Raw genomic sequence first — 24,152 nt, 5'->3', positions numbered from 1 at the left:
GTCAACAAATTATTAAGCTACATTCGTATTGTTCATACGTATGGCGCACATGCATACTGTTATAAATATTTATTAAAAGGTTTACAATGTTATTCGAATAAATTGCATTTGTTTCGAAACAAAGACTGAGCAAAAAATGTAGGTGAAATAAGAAACGAGTGGAAATATCGATTGGAGAAGCAGTATATGATAAATAAACCTACACTAGAGTTGCGGTGTGATAGGAATTTTCAGGGGTATAGAGTACTTTCCAATCTGTAACTGTATTAGGCCCCTTCACCCTCGCTTAACTTTTAAACCAGCTCACCAGTACGTTTAAACCTGGCTTAACGGCTAAGCGAGAGTGAAGAAATTGGCCCTTAGTGTGTTTAACGATTTGTTTTGATCCACCTACTATAATTTTCTGATGGGTGTAGGAAAACAACTGACCCTAATCAGCCTAATTATTTTTGTAATTGAACCTGAAGGAGTATTTTATATCTCCGGCTTTAGTTATACAGAGGCACCGAGCATTTTAACAACATTACAAGTAGGATATGGGACTCAATTCCAATGTTTGAATTGACTCATTAAACAATGACATTTGGAGGGAAACGAACACCAAGTAGTGTGTGTGTGTGTGTGTGTGTGTGTGTGTGAAAAATATTGCATAAACTCTGCATAGGATATTTAACTATCTGATGTGAATTAATGGTTCGAGATGTTATCGTAACTCCATCAAGGATGATTGCTTGAGCGAACTTCATGGCAAAAGTGCGGGGAGTCAACTACAAAGATTATCTAGCATTTGAAAAACTTTTTCGCATAAGCAATCTAACCTAGCATCTTTAAGACAAGGGATCATCCATAAATGACGTAGCATTATATGGGGGAGGGGGAGTTTTGTATTTTGTGATGATGTGTGACGACAGGGGGAAGAGGGTCATGTCATGCTACGTAGCTTTTTTAAAGGGGAATAACTAACATTGTTTTTTTTAATTTTTTTTATTTTGCGGTGACAAGGAGGGGGGGGGGGGAATTACCGTCAATCTACGTAATTGCCAGCGGGGGGAGGTATTTAGAGGTTTGTGACGAAATGCTACGATGGAAGAGGGGGGTGTTAAAATCACTCAAAAATGCTATGTTTGGAAGAGATGACAGTTAATATATGATAACTAAAAATATAAAATTGTTCTATAAATTGCAAAGTTATTGCCGCGTTGACCTGAAAATTTGTCATTTCATCATTGAAATTATGGCAATTTATGCTTTGCAAGATTTGAAATAACTTCGAAGTGTGGTCACAACACCCCTGTAATGTCATATACATTACCAACCCATTTTTTTCCATTTTTCATTCATCCTAATAAGGACGGTTTGTAGATAACTATGTTGATACAAGACGAGAATCTTTTGAAACAATTCAAACCTTGCCGACGATTGTTTTTACTGCGTACACACATATGATCATTCCCCTTTCGCAGCCTACACCGAATGAGCACGCTTTGCATCAAGGCGTCCCTATTTACAAACTTTTCGATGCAGATGAAAGGCCCTCCTTTTGTGCGATAAATGAAAATGTTTTCATCATTCGTTTTGATGTAGCTTTCGCTTAGTGGTAGAGTTGCCACATTCACTGATTTTCTTGGAAGGATTTGCAAAAACCTGTTATTAAGGTTCAAAATGTACGTAACGCTTTCGCTAATATGCACTACTATCGCTTTCTCGCTCGTTCTCGTGCCGTGCATGAGCATTTCCTTTCCGTCCGGTTTCTAATGGAATAACCAAAACGAATACGCCGGCTTTCCCCCACCAACTATTCTCGTCAAGCAACCCAATATGAATAATCATAGGAACAAACATGTAGTGGTTCCTATATTTAAAACTTTTCTTCATTTTATTGTTCGGTTGGTGCACCATATTGACGGCTCTGTGCGGGATGGGCTGAAAATGATTTTCCGAGTCGTTTTCGAAAGATTTTTCAAAACACTATTTTTCCGTTGATAATGAATGTCCTACATATTCCAAAATTTAATACAACATTGGTACAAATATTTTCGACAAAATGCCGAAGAAATTGATTAAATCCATTCAGTACAACAAAAGAGCGTTCAAAATCTTACACCATTTGTCTTTCCAAATTTTGAAAAGGGGCCCCTATATTGAAAGGTAAGTCGTTAGTCACGACAATAAATAAATAAATATGCAGGAGCATCCGTATATCGTGATGTTCAAGAATAAAAGTCGGCTAAAAAAACTACTTTGTAACAATCGGATATATTTTTTCCGGTTTTAATATTGAAGAAACATTCGACTCTTACGAAGGAGAGTCCCAATCCGTTTTTTATACTTGAAATTTATATCCGGTTTATATATTCTAACATATTTGAAACGGGTTTTATAAAGCATGGTCTGTCCTTGCAACTTTTATTTTCGGTCGCTCATATGTTGTCACATTTTCTTTTTTACATTTTAACGACATTGCTTACCAACTTTATACTATATATACTAAGTTTATCTCAAATACAGTTAATATACTGCAATAAGAACGAGTCAGTGTCACGGTTTAGTTGAATGATCTTTACCGTTTCCAAAATGTATTCTATCACATTCAGTGTGTCCAACATATATTTTTGACACTGTCAAAATTAAAATGGAAAGGTCCAAAATGAGGAATTTTTGATGTAAAGAAATGTCACTCTCAAGTTAATTCCAATTAGTGAAACACCCATTGACGGTTTCTTTCTAACTGTAGTAGTTTTTGAACAGACCCAGACATAAGCAAATACATCTATTTCGACGTTAACGAAAAGTCACTACCTCTAAAGGTTTAAACTTGATTAATTACTTTAATTCTACCATTTTGAATGTTTGGCACAGAACATTAGATAACTTTGCAATTTATAGAACAATTTTATATTTTTAGTTATCATATATTAACTGTCATCTCTTCCAAACATAGCATTTTTGAGTGATTTTAACACCGCCCTCTTCCATCGTAGTGTTATTTTACTGTAATCATTGCGAATCGAAATCGATTTCAAACCCCGAGATTTGTTTATTATTTGTTACTTGAGATTTTTTGCCCCTGTTTGTGCAAAAATTGTATCGTTGATTAAATCAGGGAAGAAATTTGCTTGCAGTTGTTGTTTTTCAACAAGTTGTTAGGCTACTGGCTTTCCAATAAAATTTAAACACGAAACTTATCAATAAAATAACTCACTATCTCTTCAAATGTCGTTGCTCTGCGATTTTGTTACCAACTGCAATCATTTTATACGTTTATATGAAGTTAAACAATATTCAGTTAGCATAATGACGGATAAAATAATAAATTGTTTAGTAAATAGTTATTACGCACAAAGACGATGTCGTACAAAACTTGATATGAACATAGCTTAAACATATTTTCTGACAGCCAATTGAACCAAAGAACCAAAATTTTTGGCTTCAAGACAAATGTATGTAGATGACAGCCGTGTCACCGGGGTGGTGAAGACGAGAATTCTGCATTTACCGACCTGGGACCCTAACCATAATTCAATTTTGAGTTCATTGTAAGAGTAAGAAAAGGTGGTAGAGCCAGTTTGCTTTTGGCCGTCGTGTAAGCAGGAGTAAAAGTTGACGTGGGGTACATTTGTACCCCAGTGTACGTTTAGTTTTGTTCTGTCAGTGTAAATGTGGCTCGTGACAATGCCAGTTTAAATACTGGTTGTTTTACTACTTAGTATAATGTAATAGTTTTTAATCATTAATTCAATTTATTTTGAAGTAGAAAAAAATTATTCTCATTTTCGCTGAATTTTACTTTCTATTTTTTATAGTTTTTAAAGATAATGGCTTGCAAGTATAATCTGCGCAGAGTAACTACTGTAACAGTAGCGTTGCGTGGTATCAATGTATTACTGGTCAGAGATGCTTGTTTTATATTTCAACTTCAGCCCCATTTCGGGATATATTTCAATACCAGATTTTTCGGTTTTCACTCTTCCAAATAATAGCACTTTTCCAAAAATATCACAATTCCAATTTATATCGTTATTAGACCATTCTTTCAACTTTTAGAATCATTTGATTTTTTTTAATTGGTTGAAAATTCGAAAAGTTTTAGTGATTTTTGTGACAAGAGTCTATTGTCTCAAAAAAGTCCGTACTTGCACCTACACAGCTGTTTTGCAATTAAAAAAAGAAAATAATATATTATTCAGTTGATTAGTTTGCATTTTTCCCTGCGATCAAACGCGTGGGGAACGTTTGTACCCCAGTGCAACGTTCTATGGTAGAAAAAGTAAGTGTAACGTTCTAGGGTGGGTTTGATTTGAAATAAAAAGCTTACGTTTAAGGTTCACATTGAAGGAACCCAAGCAAAATGTGACGAATATATATATAGGCTCCGCATGAAGAACAAACTATTGATTTATAAACAAATATTAAGACCAGTAATGCTATATGCAGTGCCAATCTGGGCAAGTTTGCTACCAGGAAGAAAATACTTCAAAGGATTCATAACAAAGTTCTGAAAATTATTTTGAAATTATGACGGACAGTATTATAAGTAATTTTCCACTAAAATCGTTGCAATCAGCAATAAAAGCTGTCGTTATTTAAACTATAAACTCTGGTTTAAAATATGTTTAGCTCTTTTCTTTGCGAAGAAATTACTTAACTGCGAAAACATATTATATTGTAATGATAATTAACTGGATTATGTAAGCAATAGAGATGAAAACTCATCACGTGAAGCTGAATACCCAATAGATTCAATTAGAAATGTAATGTAAACGAAACAACATAATCAAACACTACATTAAAATATAAAAAAACGCGGCTAAATTGCAACCGGCTATGCCGGGGATTCGAAACGACAACCACCGAAAAACATTTGCTCACTGAGCATGCCTCTTTACTTACTGGACTATACTGACATACATGTCGAAAGATGGCATACATAAACTTCACCTGAATGCTATCTATTATCAGCTCAGCGAATTGCAGCTCGTGCCTCTACAGGATAAAGCACGTAAAATTCGTAAAATTCTTTGATCAGCCAGAAAGCTAAGGTGCGATGTACTTTACGTCAACCATAACATTAATATTTTTAAATGTGTAACTCACAATAATCCGCAGCAGGAAATTTATTGTCCTTCATGCCCATAAAAATTCCTATTCATGATGTGCCACTAGCTTATTACAGTATTTCCGTTTTTTCGAGATTTATCGAGGATTTATTTAACGAAAACTACCAAGGGCTATTCATCGCGTAAATACAAATTAACGAGAGTGACATTGAAATTGAAATTTTATGTAACCTTGGCATTTGCTACCAATAACAATTTGGTATTTGAGTTGCATACAATTTAAATTTTCCGGTAGCTTATCGTAGCCATTCGCGAAAACCTGGTTTCATTGTTGACCATCACTTATGTACTTCATGTGAACCACAGAAGTTCTTGGTGGTTTTATTTGCACACCTCATGTCTTTGCAGCCAAACAAAACAAACTTCAATGTTGGCTTTATGCATACATGGTATACGTAATAGTAATAGCAACGATGTTTTCGTTTTCAGAACTAGACTAGTGAACCACGCTTACGGTTTGTACTTCAAGAATCAAACCTACTACAAAGTGTCAAATCTGGATGGGCGAATCGAAAACGCGGATCACCGTCTAACCGACGATATTTCGACCTTCTCGAGCTCGGTCGCTCACCTCTACAGCCACCTGACGAAGCCATGCTTCGATCTGATGTTGATTGGTATTGCAATGGCGCGTTCGTCAAGGAAAATGAAAGCGAACATTGTAATGGGACCGGCACTGGCCATGTGTGTGATAGGAACGACGGCACACATTATGCGGATAGTATCACCCAAATTCGGACAGCTCGTTTCGGAAGAGGCGAACCGAAACGGATATCTGCGACATGTGCATTCCAAGATAATAACAAACGCCGAGGAGATCGCTTTTTATGGTGGACACAAGGTTTGTAACCCACATTGGGTCTTTTCCTGGATTAATTGTTTGAATATCAATTATTTTTTCAGGTAGAGCACGCGCAATTACGGGATGCATACGCACGCCTAGTCAATCAAATGAATATAATCTTTACCCAAAAGCTTTGGTTCATAATGCTCGAACAATTCTTTATGAAGTATGTCTGGTCCGGTACCGGAATGATTATGGTTTCTTTGCCTATCTTAACGACAGGTGGTCTACCGGACGATGCAAAAAGTAGTATAATCAAGTCAAACTCCGAGCATGGAGTCAGTGAGAGAACACAATATTTCACGACTGCTAGGAACCTACTACTAAGTGGGGCAGATGCGATCGAGCGTCTTATGTCCTCTTATAAGGAGATTGTTGCCCTCGCGGGTTACACTAGTCGTGTAGCGGGAATGTTTGAAGTGTTTGATGAGGTATCTCGTGGAATTTATCAGAAGACTGTCGTCACTCCAGATCGTAACGGTGGTGGGGTTCTAGAGTTTATAAATGGCCAACCTGTAGCCAAAGGAAAGATAGTTTGCAGTGATCACATCGGTGATATGACCATATCGTTGGAAAATGTGCCGGTGGTGACACCAAACTGTGACATCGTTGTGTCCAGCTTGACTCTTACCATTAGCCCTGGAATGCATTTACTAATCACCGGACCGAACGGATGTGGCAAGTCGAGTCTTTTCCGCATCCTCAGTGGGCTGTGGCCGATTTACGGAGGAATACTGAGTTTACCAAAGCTAGCGGAAGGAAAGCCCTGTATGTTTTATATTCCCCAACGACCGTACATGTCTTGCGGAAGTCTGCGTGATCAGATTATTTATCCGGATACGCGCAAGGAGATGGCAAATAAAAACATCACCGAATACCAGCTGAGAGAGATCATGCGAATGGTGTGCTTAGAGCACATTATAGATAGGTAAGCCTCAATTGTTTCATATTTGGTTATCAACGAACTTCAAACGATCTACCTTTTTAGGGACAGTTTTGACGAAATTCGAGACTGGAAGGACACACTCTCTGGCGGCGAAAAACAACGAATGGCGATGGCCAGGCTGTTTTATCACAAGTAGGTATTTCTTTATATTAGACGAACAGTAGGTTTCTTATGTTAGAGGGTAGATGATTCATAGAAAGCAGTACAGTAACAATTAACTGGCCTGAAAAACAAAAAATGCTCAAAAATTTGTATCGAAAGCCTCATTTTACTATTTGAGCCAATGTGTTGAACAGAGAACAATTGCTAATCTAACTGATACACCTGAGACAGGAAGTGTCAATGGTCATTACTCGTTAAATTTACTACCCACATTTTTTATTTTGCTCGCGTACTCGCGAAAATTAATGAAAAAATATTTCCTTTTTTTTCACATACTTTGAGTTTTTGAATATTTAAAGTTTAAAAATTTGAACATTTTTCAATTACCGTGTACTCTATTTAATGTGTGGAAAAAAATGTTGCGCTTTGCATGAGCTCACCGGAAAAAAAATTGATTTTTTCATCATTGAACATACAGTATATATTCCGCAATTATCATAAACTAATTGATTTTTTAATTTGGACCAATTTTTGTTGTAATTATATAGACTCATCTTGGAAAGATTTTATTAAAATTTCCGAGTGGATCTTAAATCACTTTACGACATGTTTCAATCATAACAATGAAACGAGGTAACTTTGCAGTAGACGCTCCATGATAAAACTGTACATTCATTGATTAAAATAGTTAACACTGAACGCAATGATCTAAAGCCTTCGATTCATTTGCTCATTTATATTACGGTATGCTATTAAATTTTCATATAATATGCATCGTATACGCATAAAGATAATCTACAATCCATTACAGCAATAAAACAAGCGGTAGTAACGAACTGTTTGACTTGATCAAGATTCACACACACACAACATGCCATTATATTATTGATCAAACTGGTAAACAGATACAACCACGTGCACTCTGCTTCCAATAGCGGTTCATTTTCAACGTGTAACGTCAACGCAAATAAGTCGCTACAGCTGCCTTGGTATGGAAAACAAACTAGGATGATGAATGAACTAGGACATGATGAATGACACATATGTTCACATAATCTGTAAATGTAATTCCATACGAATTGGGACAACAATTTGATGAGCATATTGCGCAACGTAAAGTTACAAGATTTCATCGCATTAATAGCAAGTTTGCGGAAAAGCATGATTTTTCGACTATATACTTAATAACTAATGGAGATATTGAGCAAACTTTGTTTGCTGCACATAACAGAATAATAAAAATATTCCCACCCCGGAAATTGACTTGAATGGAGTAGGGTGTTGAGCCCATTTTCGCTATGTTTCTATTGTCACCCTGCCGCCTGCCCATTTGAAGCCGTTGGCTAGAGCAGTGTCTGCCATCTTTGTTCAATGCATTGAGTCAAATGGTAGCGCAACATTCGATTCGAGTTTTTGTTGCGCTCAAACACGAGAATTTCACTGTTTTCAGTGCATTTGAGTTATTATATTGGTTCTTAACAACGAAGCAAAGCTGTTGATGTCAATTTTTAGGCATTCCATTGATTGTAGGCCGAGAAATTAATGAATTAGTGAGGCATCCTGCTTAGTACGGTCAAAACAGACATTTTACCCTATGTACCTATTTTTGAACTACTAACATACATGTAAAATTACCAGAATGATTTTCAAAACGATATAAGAGGACATGCCCACGAACCCCCTCTCCACCATTTCGTCACAACAGTTCGAACGTCCCCCTTTGAAACAAAGTACACCCAAAACAAAGACTACATATTAAGAAGACTGATATCTCTTTCCTCCCCCCATACAAACCAGAAGCGACAAGGGTTACATCACCTCTATTGGAGGAAGGTAGGAAGCTCAATGTAAAAGTGTACATGTGTGTGTGTGCATCATTATGGGAAGTACTACCTTTACCCGCAAGTGGCGTTGCTGTTACTGTATCCAGATTCTGGACAGAGTTACCAGTTTTCTTGATATGAAGTCTTCGCCCAAAACCAACCCGGTAAAAAATATTTCCATTAACCCATTATTGCCCAGCCTACTATATATAGTAGGTGATAAGAAGAACTCCTATTACTAAAACTATAACGCAGACCAGGCATTATAAATGAGTTAATATTGTTCATATACTCTTGCAGAATACGTTTAGAGAAGTTAGAGTGGTTAAACCGGTGTTTATTTTTTGTTTTCAATCAATTTTCCCTTAAGGGGATACACATTTCTGTTAGGATGAAAAAAAATCGAATTTTTGTAAATTAGATATTCTGAAACTACATACGCTGAGAAAAATTTTCTCAAAATTTCATTAAGATCGGAATACTACATCTTGAGTTACAGTTATTCATAGACCGCTACCCATTCACCACTTGTAGGCGGTGCGTAGTGTTTGATACGCTAGACCGTTGACTCGCTGCACCGACAGTAAAACTCGATTATCTCGGAGTTGTATTTTGTTGAAAAGTTCGTTCGCGGCGATCACGATATCTCAGGAACCAATTAATCGATCAAGCTTAAATTTTCACTGGTTGTTCCTTGTTATATCAGCTGCTTTGAGTACGAAAATAATTTTACTGGAATGACCACATATTTTTTTCCGATCGGAAAACTCAATTTGTGATGCGCGTGAAAAATAAGTTGGGCAATAATGGGTTAATATATGAATCGCTAGCGCAAACTGTAAGAATTCTGGCGATGTGCAAGAAATGCAAGAAGGTTCCTTGCATGTAATGCAAGAAACAGAAAAAAACGAATTTTACCTACATATGTATCAGCGATATATGTGTATAGGTAATCAAGAAGCCTTTTAAAAAAGATACCGCTGGCATTTAAAAATGAGCCTGCCATGAGCAAACTTCTTACCAACATTTTATTCACTCAAACATACTATCAGATAGCTATCGGTGGATACTGCATATCGCATAGTAATATATAAACACGTTGCATGAAAAAATGAAAAATAAAAGCTCGTGTTGAAGATAAACGAATGAATACTAAAAATGAACTGGTTTCATATAACTGCAAAATGGCAATAGATGATAAATATAATTGCAAATGAATGCCGCTTCAAATTAATGCAAGAGATATTTGATTTAAGTGTAGCTCCCCTCACCACACTGAAGATAGAAAATAATCCACTAGAATCCTATCTTTTAAATAAATTTCATACGAATTTGTTGAGGACGAATAATATTCAGGTCGAAAATTGTGTATAAAAGTCGCTTGTAATGATAAAAAAACAACATCGTCATAGTTTCTCTATTTTTGGAGCGTTTAATGAAAACTTTTCCATTAAATTCCACCAAGTGGTATTTATTAAATTGAAAATATACGTATTTTGTCGATGTCTTGACGACATTCTCAGTGTTAGTACAGTGCACAGTTTTAAAGGAAACTATAGCAGTAGTTTTATATGGAACTAGCTAATACCCATCGCGCGTTGCTGCGACTTTCAATAAAATAAGAAGAAAAGACAATTTGTTCCGAAGCACCATCTGGCGGGCAGACAATCCATATCCAATAGCACACAAACACGCTCCATAACAAATCTCTACTACGTAAATTTTTTTACGGCGATCGGTTAAGCCGTTTGGGAGTCCATCATAAATCATATACATACAAACTTTGATATATCGATATCTTCTTCTATATATATAAAAATCTATATATATAATCTATATATATAAAAATCAATGTATGTTTGTATGTATTTCCGCTAACTACTTCTAAACTACAAGTCCGATCTTGATGAAATTTGGTATAGGTATTCTTTCCCCCAAGAAGATGTTCATGGGATGGTTTTTTTGGAAGGGGGGGGAGTACACTGAGTTTAAGGGGGGGGGGGTTGTTTTTTAGGCAAAAATTATTTATATCTCCAAATTTATTAGTATTTGACATATGTATTTCTCCCACTGAGCCAATGGTTGATAGGAGTGGACCATGAAAGGGGGGGGGGGGAGAAGAGAGTTCTGAAGTAAACCTTATATATTCATTCAATGTGATTATTAGCGATGAATAAAATTTTAACATAAGTATTTCTTCCACTAAGGAGATGGTCATGGGGTGGTTTTTGTGCACGATGGGAAGGGTGAGAAGTACCTAAGCCGAGGAAAAGGAGAGGAAGGGGGTTTACTGAAGAACTTTTTTTAGCTACATATATTATAAAAGATTTGGCATAAGTATTTCTTCCACCAAGAAGGTGGACATGATTGTTGGTTTCGGAATCTGAAGGAGAGGGAGTGTTTCTGATGCAATATCTGTCAATTACTTCAAAAATCTACAATTTTGTTGCATGTATGTGTACCAGCACATAAATGGAATGGCAAGAATTTATTTGATAGAGATCTATTACGCGAATGACAGCATAATACTGATGAATTGCAATAATTTGTCGAAAATAAAATTGAACATTGCACTGGCGATCACTTAATCTGAAGTTAAATCAACATTGCTGGATGATGGACGAACAGCTCTGCCCTAAAATACGTAAAAACGTTACAATATCAATCAAAATTCGGGTGTAAGCAAAATGCTGAAAGAATGCAACACTGTTATATAGGACGAATTCACGATGACCCATAAAAGGGACCAATCGTATATTTGGTGGCGTGATCGGCGATCTTTGTCAAATTTTACCCGTTAGTCGACACCTACTGATGAAATCAGTTCTTGCTTAAGGATTATTGTTGAAAAAATATCGCACTCAAAAAAAATGGCGATTCCGAGAGTGTTAGTCTATTCAGTCCATAATGCAATATTTTCATAAATGTTCACCGCAAAATATTGAAAATTGGGTGTGTTACAGTGAATCTTCAGAAGACACCTCGAATAAATGCGATGTACAGCATAACTCAAAATCTACTGAACCAAATTGTTTGAAATTTTGCACAGTTCTCCTTCATATCATAACATTATTAAAGATCATAACTTTGTTCACAAAAATAAGTTTTATTATTTTTTTTAACGAAAATTGCATTTTTAGCTGCAGAATGCTACGAAAAATTTAAATATGAAGAAAAAATAAAAGCTTCGATCAATATCTGGGGATATGTAGAAGAACTGTGCAAACCTTGAAAGCGATTGGTCCAATATATTTTGATTTATGATGTACACCACAAAGCAACGAGATACCTGTAGAGATTCTCTGTCACTTGCTCAATTTTCAGTATTCTGCTATGATATTTGAAGTAATATTATTCAATTGTGCAGTGATTATATGGAAAGTGCATGAATATACTAACACTCTCTGTATCGCCAAAATATTTTTTTTAAATGCGCCATTTTTTATGAATTAACTTTACCCACGTCCATCAACACTCCGTTATGTCTTCGTATCATTGGAAATGTGTTTCGAAAACAGAACTTTTCACTATATGTGCATTCTTTTATTGAATGATTCTTATAGTCACCTTCGCAGATCAATTCGCCAAAAAAAGTTAGATATATGAATTGGGAAAATGTTAATCGATGCAACATTAAATTCGACCACATTTCCACATGGTTTTGTAAAATAATACAATCCGTTGAAGAATTAATCGATTGAGTATATTGCCTTCAATTTCATACACTACTCCATCCAAAATAAAATCGATGGAAATTCTGTTACGCATATAAATCTATGGATTATCGTGCTGAATTATTTAATTCAGTCGATCCACCATGCTTTCAGGAGTATTGATTTTATACGTAACCTACCCAGCAGTCTCCGTCAGACGAGGGTTTTTATATCTAATGGAAAGAAAAAAGTTCTTTCTACGAATTTTTGCGATTAAAGAAGTTACTTAAGATAGAAATTGATCTAAAAATATTCGAAAATTGACAATAACTTTGTTGTTTCGAGAGCTACAGATTCATCGTTGTTATAAAAAATGTGCATTTTATCGCTTTTAACAACTTTATAGAAGACACTTTTAATAATAAAAAGTCTTCGTAAAAAGTTATATTCGAAAAACTGTTTTAAGGGGTCTATCCCAAGTAAACCTACATATCTCGCTACAGTTACTATATAGAGCTTTAGTATCTTCAGTAAATTTTTCACAATAATATTTTCTAGACAGCGAGCTTCTAGCAAAATTATTTGGGGAAATAAATTTTCTATCTCACTTTTAGAGGATTACTCACTCAATTCATTATATCAAAAGATGCATCTATATTTTTATCTAGAAACTTCTTCGAAAAAATCCATTCTCCAAAACCAATGATTCAGGAGTTATTGAATTTTGATTGTGAAAACGTCGTTTTGCAACACTGTGCACCGCATGTGTTGCAATTGAAACTTTGTGTGCCTATTATATTAGTAACTGCGCAACATCGACCCACCACAATTGTGCTTTGGTTGAAAAATTTCATTAAAGCAACCATTGTAACTAGAAAATATAAAGGAGCAGATGTACTGCTACCTCGAATTCGAATGATACCAAGGAATTTCAAACGATTGTGTGTAGGAAAACAGAGCAATTTATTTAATTGTGCTCCAGGTGGTCAAACTAAGAACATTGTTTATCCGCGAGAATTACAATAAGTTTCTTCTTAGTAACACAAATATTTGTTATTTTTAGTATATTTGAAATATTTCGTTTAGTCGAAGCGGGTGTAGCGAAGCGCACCGGGTTACAGCTAGTATATATATATATATATATATATATATATATATATATATATATATATATATATATATATATATATATATATATATATATATATATATATATATATATATATATATATATATATATATATATATATATATATATATATATATATATATATATATATATATATATATATATATATATATATATATATATATATATATATATATATATATATATATATATATATATATATATATATATGATTTTATGTTATCTCGAAAAAAAACTTTTTTTATAAACATCGACTCTTTGGGACTTTGTCGATTTTGCACCTTTGTTCAATTTAATATTACCGTGGCTGTTTTTTCTTTTACAAAATTTTAGAACTCGAGTAATGATTTCTTTTCTTGTATGTTATGTAGTTGTCATGTCGTGTATAATAAAAATGTAATATATACATTTGAAAACTTTTAATAAATATAAACAAGGCAAAAATTCTCGTGTTCATGATTGAGAAAGGCACAATTGCACCGCTAGGTGGATTAAAACAGGTTTTTTGACTTTTGATTACCAGAGCAGTTTATTGTTTTTTAAACCATTGACCCCATTTGGTGCTTCTGAAAAAATAAATCGACGTTTCGGTGACTCCGCTTTTTCGAATCATTCGAGCATCTCTTGCTAGTGGCATTTTTCCATCTTGCTGGAAATCCGCCTAAATGTTTTAACTTCATTGATTTCTCGAGCTGGTGATTCTGGAACCACTTCAGACTTAATGAAAGCAGTACCTAATCGACGATCATGATAGCTTCACGTTTGGCCGTTCAAGAATGACTAACTTGCCGGGTCTGACATTTACAAACCACGAACCTAGCTCCCAGGTAGTAATGGATTTCACAGGAGATTTAAATATTCACGTCTACGTCAGGAATAGCCCAGGGAAGCTACTTGAGACCGTTGAAGTTACATCTCTACTTCAATCACGTGTATTTAGTGCTGAAGCCTCTTCACCGGTCTCTCTCAGACGATCCCAAAATATTTTCTTTCACCCGATTAATTGAGGAATACAAATTTCCAGATTTCTCCAACAACGCAAGAACCACGTGTGGGTCAAGCCGAATCTCTGCATGCCAAGCTCTCGAAAATTTTACGACTGCCGAAAACCTGGGAAAAATCTCGTCAGTAACGTTCAAGCGAGTGATGACGGAGCTCTCCTTTAGACTGTCCTCGGTTTTTCTGTGCCTGATATGGTCACTCTACGTTGTAGTGGCCATTTAATCTGGCTATTTCGAATATGTATCCTAACTCGTCCGCCTTTCCTTGATCACTAAGCGGGAAGAGTACTATTCTGTAGATCATGTGATGCAATGCTGCCATTTTATGTTCGTGAGAATGGTTGGACGTGTTGGGCATAACTCGTCTGGCTTTTCGAATTCCAAAATCTTTTATTTCTCTTATAACAATAACATCCAACGACGAAAGCTTTCTTGTTGATCCTGTTCACATGTGATACCTATGAAACCGCAACAAGCAACAGAAAACCGTGAATCCTGTCTTGCTGACACTATGTACTTAGGTGAAATCCGACAGACTGTCACCACTCAGCATTCTTCTAACAAAGCCGGATCGACTCGCAGTCTTCGACAAAATTGAAGACAATTAAATTATCTTTGTTCTTTTCACTTGATAATCTGATGCATATAGTGCCACCTAGCGGTGGAAATACGAGCTAGTGAATTATCGAAAAATCCCCTACAAACTCCAGAAATGTTGGTTCTGTAGTTAGACTTGTCCGACTTGCTACAAATTTCGAGCAAGTACTGTTGGTAGGACTAGGAATCGACTCAGAGGTGGGAAAATTGATTTTTCAAAAATTCACTATTATTCTGGGCAGTCTAATGAACATGTACTGAATGTATATAAAAGTACAAAGAGAACAATTAATATACAATAAGGATGATTTAAAGGACTAAAAGCAAAGAAATAAATATAACAATAAAGCATTAAATATCAGCTTGATTGGCATCACCCAGTGAACACGTATTATTACAATGCCATCTAATCAATTAACGAACATTTAAAATAACATACGACAAATTATGCGCAGTTTTGAAAATAAGAAAATGAAGACTACTACTTATTTGCAATAAAATGAAATCGGAAAAATGTTGCATGAGCAAGGTGGTTCTTTTTAGGAGATAGCACTGTTGATGAATCCCAATAAAAATAGGCGGACGAAAATAGCTAACGTATATTAAAAAACTCAAAAAGACAATTTTGGTAAATAGATGTGGGTACCCCATTTCGGGCGACAGCCATTCAATTCTTCGCGGTCTTTTATTCCCTGTTGTAATCTTTCGAAGCCCGAGATATTTACTATGCAGGAAAAGAGAAGAAAATTTATTGTGCACAGTTTCCTTCGAAACCCATCAATGTCAACGCGGGAGCTGGAAAAAATGCAGCATTATCTTAAAAGAAACGTAGCAGGAGTAATTAAACCAAGCGTGGTACCGTTTATCGTCAACTGGTACTGAAGGTTACTCGGAGATTTAAGTCTGATCCGAACATCTCGGATTATGATTTATAGAAAAAAAACTGATGTATTCTTCGGTTACCAAGCAAATAAACCGAAGCCTGCAAAAACACACAGTGGCAGGGCCCGTGAAATGTACGACCAGGTCGACAAAGAAACCGTATACAGACTTCAATAAATCTCGGGGCTCATATTCTACAACAGTTCTGCTCGCGGTGAGGTCCTTGGCAGTTTAAAGTTTGTTTTCGCGGATAAGTTCACGAAAAAAAGTATTATTTGCAATGGATTCTGGTGCTGTGGCAGATTTTTGTAAAAAAATGACTATGAATTCGGAAGTATACAAACAAATTGCTATCCAGATTGACTATTGTCCCGGCACACCAGTACCGATGCGTAAAGCGCAGCGTAAATAGATTCAACATTGTTTTCATATTATACCATTTTTTTGGTTTCATCAAATTATTACTTCCCTACCTTTATAAAATGAATTGTAAATCAGATATCTGTTAAGTTAAAACGCATTAGCGATTAGGATCTAGCTGTGCAAAAATCCTACTTTTGATTCAATTTTTCAGATCTGTTTTCAAAGTTGGGTATAAAATAGAATGAGAACCTTCTTTCCTTTAGAAATATTACCTTTTGGGGCGATAACAATAAAATCATTTATCATCATCCATACCGACAGATGCATGATCATAGTCGGTATGCCTGCCTCGAACCAGCTTCTAGCAAAAATACTTTTCAACATCTATCCAACCTATTCGCTCTCCCACACTCTGTCTGGGAGTTGAAAAGCATACAAAATTTTATCCAGGTTGATACACTCCATACACGTGATGAAATTCTGAATCTGAAAATATAAAATTGATTATATGAACTATATTCATGTATTTCTTGATTTGTCAAATTTGAATTTTCAAAAGAATAAGTAGCAGTAACCTGATAGTATGGAACCTTTACATAGCTCATAGAATTAATGGACGAAATATGCCTTCGCAAATCATGAGATCAAATGATGGACATGCTAGTGGTACTGAAGATGAGGAAGAGTTCGCTACAAGCGATTACAAGCAAGCGTGTTGGTATAGTTGTTGACCAATAAAATCTGGAGATGAACTTAACTTATACTCTGATCGACAATGGTTAGAATAGTACTAATCAATCTCGCAGCACAAACACAGAGTACTTATTAATCTATTTCGCTTTTTGCAGTTTCAATATCGTTGGTCCAAAGGCCAAAATAAAACCTAGAGCTATTATTTTTAAGTGCAATCTTTTAGATTCCATGACGTACTTTATTGTATCTTATGGCTAATAACTTGTTTTTATAATTTTTCAGACCACATTACGCTCTGTTGGATGAATGCACCAGCGCTGTATCCATCGACGTAGAAAGTTCGATATACGAGACGGCTAAATCGATGGGAATCACTCTTCTGACGATCACCCACAGGCCGACATTATGGTGAGATTGTGTTGACTAGAATTCCACAGCTGAAAAATTAATTTCATTTGATTTTTCAGGAAATTCCACACCCACATACTAGAGTTCGACGGACAAGGTGGATGGGTGTTTGAACAACTTGCCAATGATGCTCAGCCACAGGTTCCTAAAGCTAGACAGAGCATATTCCAAAATCACAAACCATTCACGGACGCACAGGATATGACAGTTTCTGCAGTTTCAGTGTAATTTATCACTTACGGACATCAGCCAGTGTTCTTAGCAGGTGTCCATCACAAATTATCGAGATTATTCAAAATATTACACAATCTGTGACAATTCTAGCAAAATTACCTACCCTAGAAGCATAGTTTAAATAGCATATTGAAGGTGATTAGTTGGCGTACTTATCGCAAGAGAAGGCAAACAGGAACAAATTCATCTAGCTTTACTGAGATGATGAACTACAATCCAGTTGTTCGATTAACGTTTTATCAGAACGTCTAAGCTAGTATTAGGAAGGGTTAACAAATTAGGCATATTTCCTTCACTGTCAATTGAACATCACTTTCTGTACAGTCTAAAAATCCTACAGTTCTTTATTATTTGTACAGATTTGTTTAGTGAATCCACAGCTTTGGGGCTTCTATCGGTTCCAATCAGTTTGGATAAAATTACTTGTAATATTATTGTAAAATACATTTCGAAGTGATTTCAAAGTAAATATCTTTTCATCGTTTTTTCATTCGTCATAAAAGAAATGTACCTACAGAATTCGCTCAAACGCTCAAGAGTTTTTTTACGAGGGCCGTGCCTAATGTACGCTGCTGGTCAATAAAAAGGTGTGAGATAAAAATACATGAAATTTTGAGTTTTCTCTAAAAATATTTCTATATTCAAATATTTTATAGTTAGGCACAGTCGTAAATATGAAAAAGAACACTTTTATTTGTAAATTAAATGTTATGCTTTATCGTAACTCTTTCTTCTCTATGAAATCCAAAAAAGTACCTGGTCAATGAAATAGGTGTATTGTAATCCATTGCATTAAAATTTTTCAAATTCAATGATTTTAAGACTTCAACATTTTTAGCAACTAGTAACCTGTGTAAGCTCCCTTATTCAACCAAATTTTATCCATTTGTCTTGACATTGAGTCATTCAAACGCTGATAAGTTTCCGTTGGTATAGGGTAGCATTCCTTTTAAGCTGCTTCCCACAAACGATCCTTATTTGTGAAATTTCGATCGAATAACTTCTTTTTAAGTACATTCCGTAAATTTTCTACGGGATTGATGACAGGAGATTGGCATGGTCCGAAATTAAAGTCACTTTACTATCCCGAAATCATTCCTTTACATACTTCGATGTGTGTTTTTGGTCAATATCTTGCAGAAACTGTCATGTAAAGGCACATTATCTTTGGCATAGGACTGCATGACATCCTTTAGGATGTCCATCCTTTAGCCTTGCATTCGAATCTTGCCATTATAGTGGCGTTGCGAAGAATAGGACCTGCGCAATTCCACGAGAAGCAAGCTCCAAACCTCATTGTTCTCGCCTCCGTGCTTTACCATATTTTGCGTGTGTCGCAGATCAAACTGTTTGCACTTTGGACGTTTAACGTTTCGTTGTGCATCGGAGGAAAACAGGTTTACCTTTGATTCGTCCCTCCGAAGGATATGTCGCCATTTTTTGATTCCTTTTGAACCAGGCCTATTAACGCTGTTGAAAAGCAAATTGCATTTTTCTTCAAAGGCTTTGGCTTCGAAATAGTGGAACCTTCTTAGCAATTCTTTCTGGAAGATTGGAATTTTACGGCCTACAGCGAACTGTTCTCGGACCTGCCACTTTTCCGATTTGTGCTGAATTGGTTTTGGATGACGCGAATAGATCAAATTTCGCTAAAATTGCAATACGATGGTCAGCTGCTGTAGATGTTTTCTTGGGTTTTTTGCGTGTTTCCTTTTTCAAAGGTTTTAAGGCATTTGTAACGAAGTTTTCGGAACGCCGCAGTGTATTCGCGATTTATTTATACGTCTTATCTTCTTGAACAAAATTTCTTAGCACTGTACTTCGTTCCACTTGAGTACAGTGAGATGCTCGACCCATCCTATAACAAATCTTTGACTTATTCAACATTTGAATACATTTATTAACACGCAGAATTCAAACTTCACCAAATAAAACGTATAATGGAATCATGTAAAATAATAACACGTTAATATATTTCACACACCTATTATATTGACCACACGAAAAAGCCTGCGGTAGTTTTGTTTTGCATCTTTACAAAGATTGCAAATATAATCTGCGCCAACAACCCACTAGTAACTTGACAGATCCCAAGGCTTCTGTGTTCGGTAGATGTGATTGAGACTGCTGCAACTTGGTATGCGTAATTGAGAGAAAAACAAAATAATCTATCACACACCTATTTTATTGGCCAGCAGTGTATCTATCAACTCAATTCGACGATTTAGGACAATGTCTATATGTATGTGATTTTAGAGCAGAAAAATCTACAAAAAATCCCGCTAAAACAACTACTTTCACCGCCGAACCTGATCTTCCTCCCTGGCACTACCTTATAGTATAACTTCGGTGAGGGGTTGTTTATTCCTTCGATAGGGTAAGAGCACCATTGCTCGACACACCACCTGTTATCGATTACCCTCACAAAGTAGGCCTTTTTATACTGCCCGTGAACGCATATCTGTTCCATTTGCATTTTGGCCCATTCGGTTTTTATTGTCCTAATCGTCACTATTCCAGGTCTACTTTGTGTATTATAATATTGATATTGATATATAATATTGACGGCTTTGCTCCAAAAATAATAAAAAAACGGGCTACTCTCCCAATTTTAAAATTACAGCGTAGGGTCCGTTCACAAACCAAGTAGGCTCATGGGTAGGACGGGTGGGGGTCTAGCAAAAGCCTACGTAACTTTGATTTTTTGTTATTCTCATATTACTGATTATAAATGGTATTCAAAGCTAGTACACTATTGAGGAAACTACTCTTTAGCAACCATTCAGCCCAGAACCCACGTAATTTTTAGGATAAAACAGCAAATCGACGGCGTTTCTTGCATATATTCAGATATCGTTTTGGTTTCATGACAAAATTCTAGGAATAACACAAAATGACAGTTCTAAATACGTTCTCTTAAAATTTCTCTCCGGCGAAGATTTCGACTGTAAAAATCCTGCAGTCGTGAATTATCATCTGAGACACCACTAGTTAGCAGACCACTAAAAGAATGAACTATTAAAAGTTCATAAATATTCAAAGTTGACCACTAAAACCTCCATAACAACAAGAAAACGCCCGATTTTTAATAATAAGTAGACAGATCTTTTTTCAATTCGAATTTTTTTTCTAAAAATTGTCCTTTTTACCGATCATTAACTATTTAAATTTCTTAATCCTTAACCAATCCGAAAAAAAACTATTCTGACAAGACATCATGTAATAGCATGACCGAAAGCATGAAGTTGTGGAAAATTGAAATGAGCGAGTAGATTGAGTCATTGGAAGATGCTATTGGGACACATATACAACGTGCAGTAGAAAGTGTCAAACTAGAAATCTAGCGGGAACTAACTGAAAGCAGAAAATGGGTCGAACAGAAATCGTGCACATTTGCTGAAGTATTGAAAAAAGGAAGTGTTGCTGACGGAAAAGATTCCACACCGGCTGTTCCGAGCAGGAATCTGAGGCCTAGAAAACGGCCCAGAGTTGAAAATGGTGAACAAAATTTGGCACTATTACTAGTGAAAGCTCTAGTTCGTTGAAACCGCACTCGCAAGTTAAGTGTAACAGTGAAACCCCGAAACAGCCACGTAAGAATAAGCCTGTTATTTTAGTGCGCCCTAAAGAAGTGAATCAAAGTGATAGGAAAACAAAGAATGAATTGCCCAAATTGACAGCGCATCGAATAAAATTCAAAAAGTTCGAGAAGGCAATGGTGGCTCAATCATCCTCGGTGTGAAAAGTGCGGAGGCAATAGAATCAGTTGTGGCAGTGGCGAGAGAGAAGTTTGGGGAGAATTATAAAATCTCAGTTTCGAAACCGGCAAAACAAGATTGAAGATTGTGGGGATTTCGGATCACTTGTCAGAGAGTAAACTCAAAAATAGCCTGGAAGAACAAAATTAATCGGTGAACTTAACAGAGTTAAAACTCACAACGTTATTTAAAACTAAGCGGAATGATTTCACAGCATATAATTATGTGATTGAAGTGAATGCTGATTCGTTTGAGACCATGCTCAAGTTAGGGAGTGTAAACATTGGCTGGGAAAGATGTAAAGTGGTTGAGTGTTTCGGAATACGTTTCATTAAATGCTGTGCATATGGGCATAAGAGTACTGAATGCAAAGACTCTCAGGTCTGCTCTAAATGCGCAGGGGACCACATTACAGCAGAATGTGCATCAGAATTACTTTGCTGTGCTAATTGCGCTCAGATGAATAGGGACCGGAAGTTGAATCTGGAGACAAAACATGCAGCCTATAGTTTCGAATGCGCTGTGTATAGGAAGCTTGTTGAAAGAAAGCGTCAGCAAATTAGTCGTAACGAATAGCAATTACAGTTAACCAGCATACTAGGTTAACTGAACGGATTACTTTCTGTTACTCCAGGTAAAGCCAAAGAGGGTATATGTCCTCTCGAAGCTACCATTGATACTGCACCCCTCAAAGCAATTATCGGTTCCAGTCTACCGTTGGACAACATACTTCCGGCTCCGTAGCTGACATCCACCTAGCCATCCGTGGCTCCAATTATGGAGACACCACGACTGTTCCTCTAGGTAAAAGCCTGGAATGTATATGTTCCTCCGAAGCTAGACATACAGATACTGCCTCCCTTGAAATGAATTCCCGTTCTCATCTCAGAAGATACTACCGGAACGTGAGAGGACTGCCCTCAAAGATCGATGAGCTGTTCGTAGCAGTATCCGACGCAGAGCACGATGTCATTATCCTGACAGAAACATGGCTGAATGACGAAATCAATTCTCTGCAGCTGTTCGGACCTAGATATACGGTCTATCGTAACGATCGTGACCCAGTTGCTGCTGGTAAAAGGGGTGGGTGTACTCATAGCTGTTTCTAATTGGCTAGCGTCTAAACCTAAAAGTTATAACAGTAACGGCGTGGAACAACTCTGGGTAAACCTTAATAGCCATGGTACTAACACATGTGTGGGCGTCGTATACCTCCCTCCGGACTCCGCAGATAACATAAACGGTATTCAAAACCATATTCAATCCGCACTCGACATTGCTAATTCGCTAGAACCCCAAGCTTCTCAATTGTTATTTGGAGGATACAATCTGCCTGGTCTTGCATGGATAATTACTTCTTTCGGTTATGCTTACGCCGACCATTCCGACTCATCCCTTTCGAGATCTAGCATTGCTTTACTAGATGGGGTGTCATTACTCAACATGCTGCAAATGTGTACGATTACGAACAGACTAAATCGCACGTTGGATCTTCTATTTGTAAATTAAGATGCATAGGGGAAGATGGGCATCATCGGGGCAAAATGCACCCCTTGTTTATATCGAAAACTGCTGAAAATTTTTAGAAAATGGTAACACCAGTCGGAAGTCCGCCATAGTAAACATACACTGCCAAAGTTTGATAACCGTACATCATTAGCAGCTCGAGCAATACAGAATAAACAATAACGTGCTCTTGTCATGTATTTGTTGTGGCTCGTGCAGTAAGAATTTTCAGCTTTTATAATTGCTGTTTTACTATTATATCAGTGAAATTCAGTTCTATTTATACCGTAGCTCATTATTCTGTCGCACTATATATAAAAAATCTTCTAAATAATTCTCTTTATGCTAAATTTATATCTCTGCTCCATCAGGGGCAAAATGCCCTCTTTGATTTTGCTGATTTTTTAATCAAAAATAGAAAAATAATTCTGAAAACCTACTATTTGCATAACCTAAGGCTATCTAATGGCACACTTTTGTGAAAGCCCGTCAGAAAACAAAACTATTTGCTTGTTCGCCGAGCATTATGCCCCGTTGTTGTGGTGCATTATGCCCAGTTGTTGTGGTGCATTTTGCCCCGCTTATTTTATTTTAAGGTAATTTTGAATGATTTTATAGAATTGAATATTTTTCATGTTTTTTTTAATATTTTGCAAAGTGTTATGATTGTGATTACAGGGGAAAGTGTTAGCTAAACGATATCATTAATTCAATTCTCCCAATTAAAGTTCTATAGCTGAGTTATGATCATATTTCCTTAGGGGGTGCGTTTTACCCCATCTTCCCCTACAAGAACTGCCATGTGTATCGTGCAGGTGAGCCACTCGTTGATATAGATTCACATCATCCTCCTCTCTTAGTTGAGCAGACCTGTCCTGGACAGGTTATTTTTGACGAAATTCTTGACAATTTGAAGTATAACTTTTCAAACACCGATTTATCTGGACTCAATTCACTGCAAACGATTGACTGGGTAACTTTGCTCAATAACGCAACCGATGAATATGACGCAGTAGAAAAGTTCTAATCGATCCTGACGCAACTGTTTCGAATACATGTCCCAGCACCGCGTTCT

The 24,152-nt window shown here is 36.3% G+C and overlaps 1 protein-coding gene across 1 annotated transcript in view; it reads left to right on the top strand.

The window, feature by feature from the left end:
* LOC131677881 (ATP-binding cassette sub-family D member 1) overlaps nucleotides 1–18,282 on the top strand; it is a 65,634-nt gene extending 47,352 nt beyond the window's left edge. The window contains exons 3-7 of the mRNA XM_058957968.1: nucleotides 5,547–5,958; nucleotides 6,021–6,889; nucleotides 6,950–7,039; nucleotides 17,454–17,579; nucleotides 17,639–18,282. Of these exons, the coding sequence (XP_058813951.1) occupies nucleotides 5,547–5,958; nucleotides 6,021–6,889; nucleotides 6,950–7,039; nucleotides 17,454–17,579; nucleotides 17,639–17,807 (1,666 nt within the window). The 3' untranslated portion in view covers nucleotides 17,808–18,282. The remainder of the gene's footprint in view (nucleotides 1–5,546; nucleotides 5,959–6,020; nucleotides 6,890–6,949; nucleotides 7,040–17,453; nucleotides 17,580–17,638) is intronic.
* The last annotated feature ends 5,870 nt before the right edge of the window (nucleotides 18,283–24,152 follow it).

Source organism: Topomyia yanbarensis, chromosome 1 (genome assembly GCF_030247195.1).
Source record: "Topomyia yanbarensis strain Yona2022 chromosome 1, ASM3024719v1, whole genome shotgun sequence".
Taxonomy (NCBI): Eukaryota; Metazoa; Arthropoda; class Insecta; order Diptera; family Culicidae; genus Topomyia; species Topomyia yanbarensis.
This window is presented reverse-complemented; position numbering and strand designations above follow the sequence as displayed.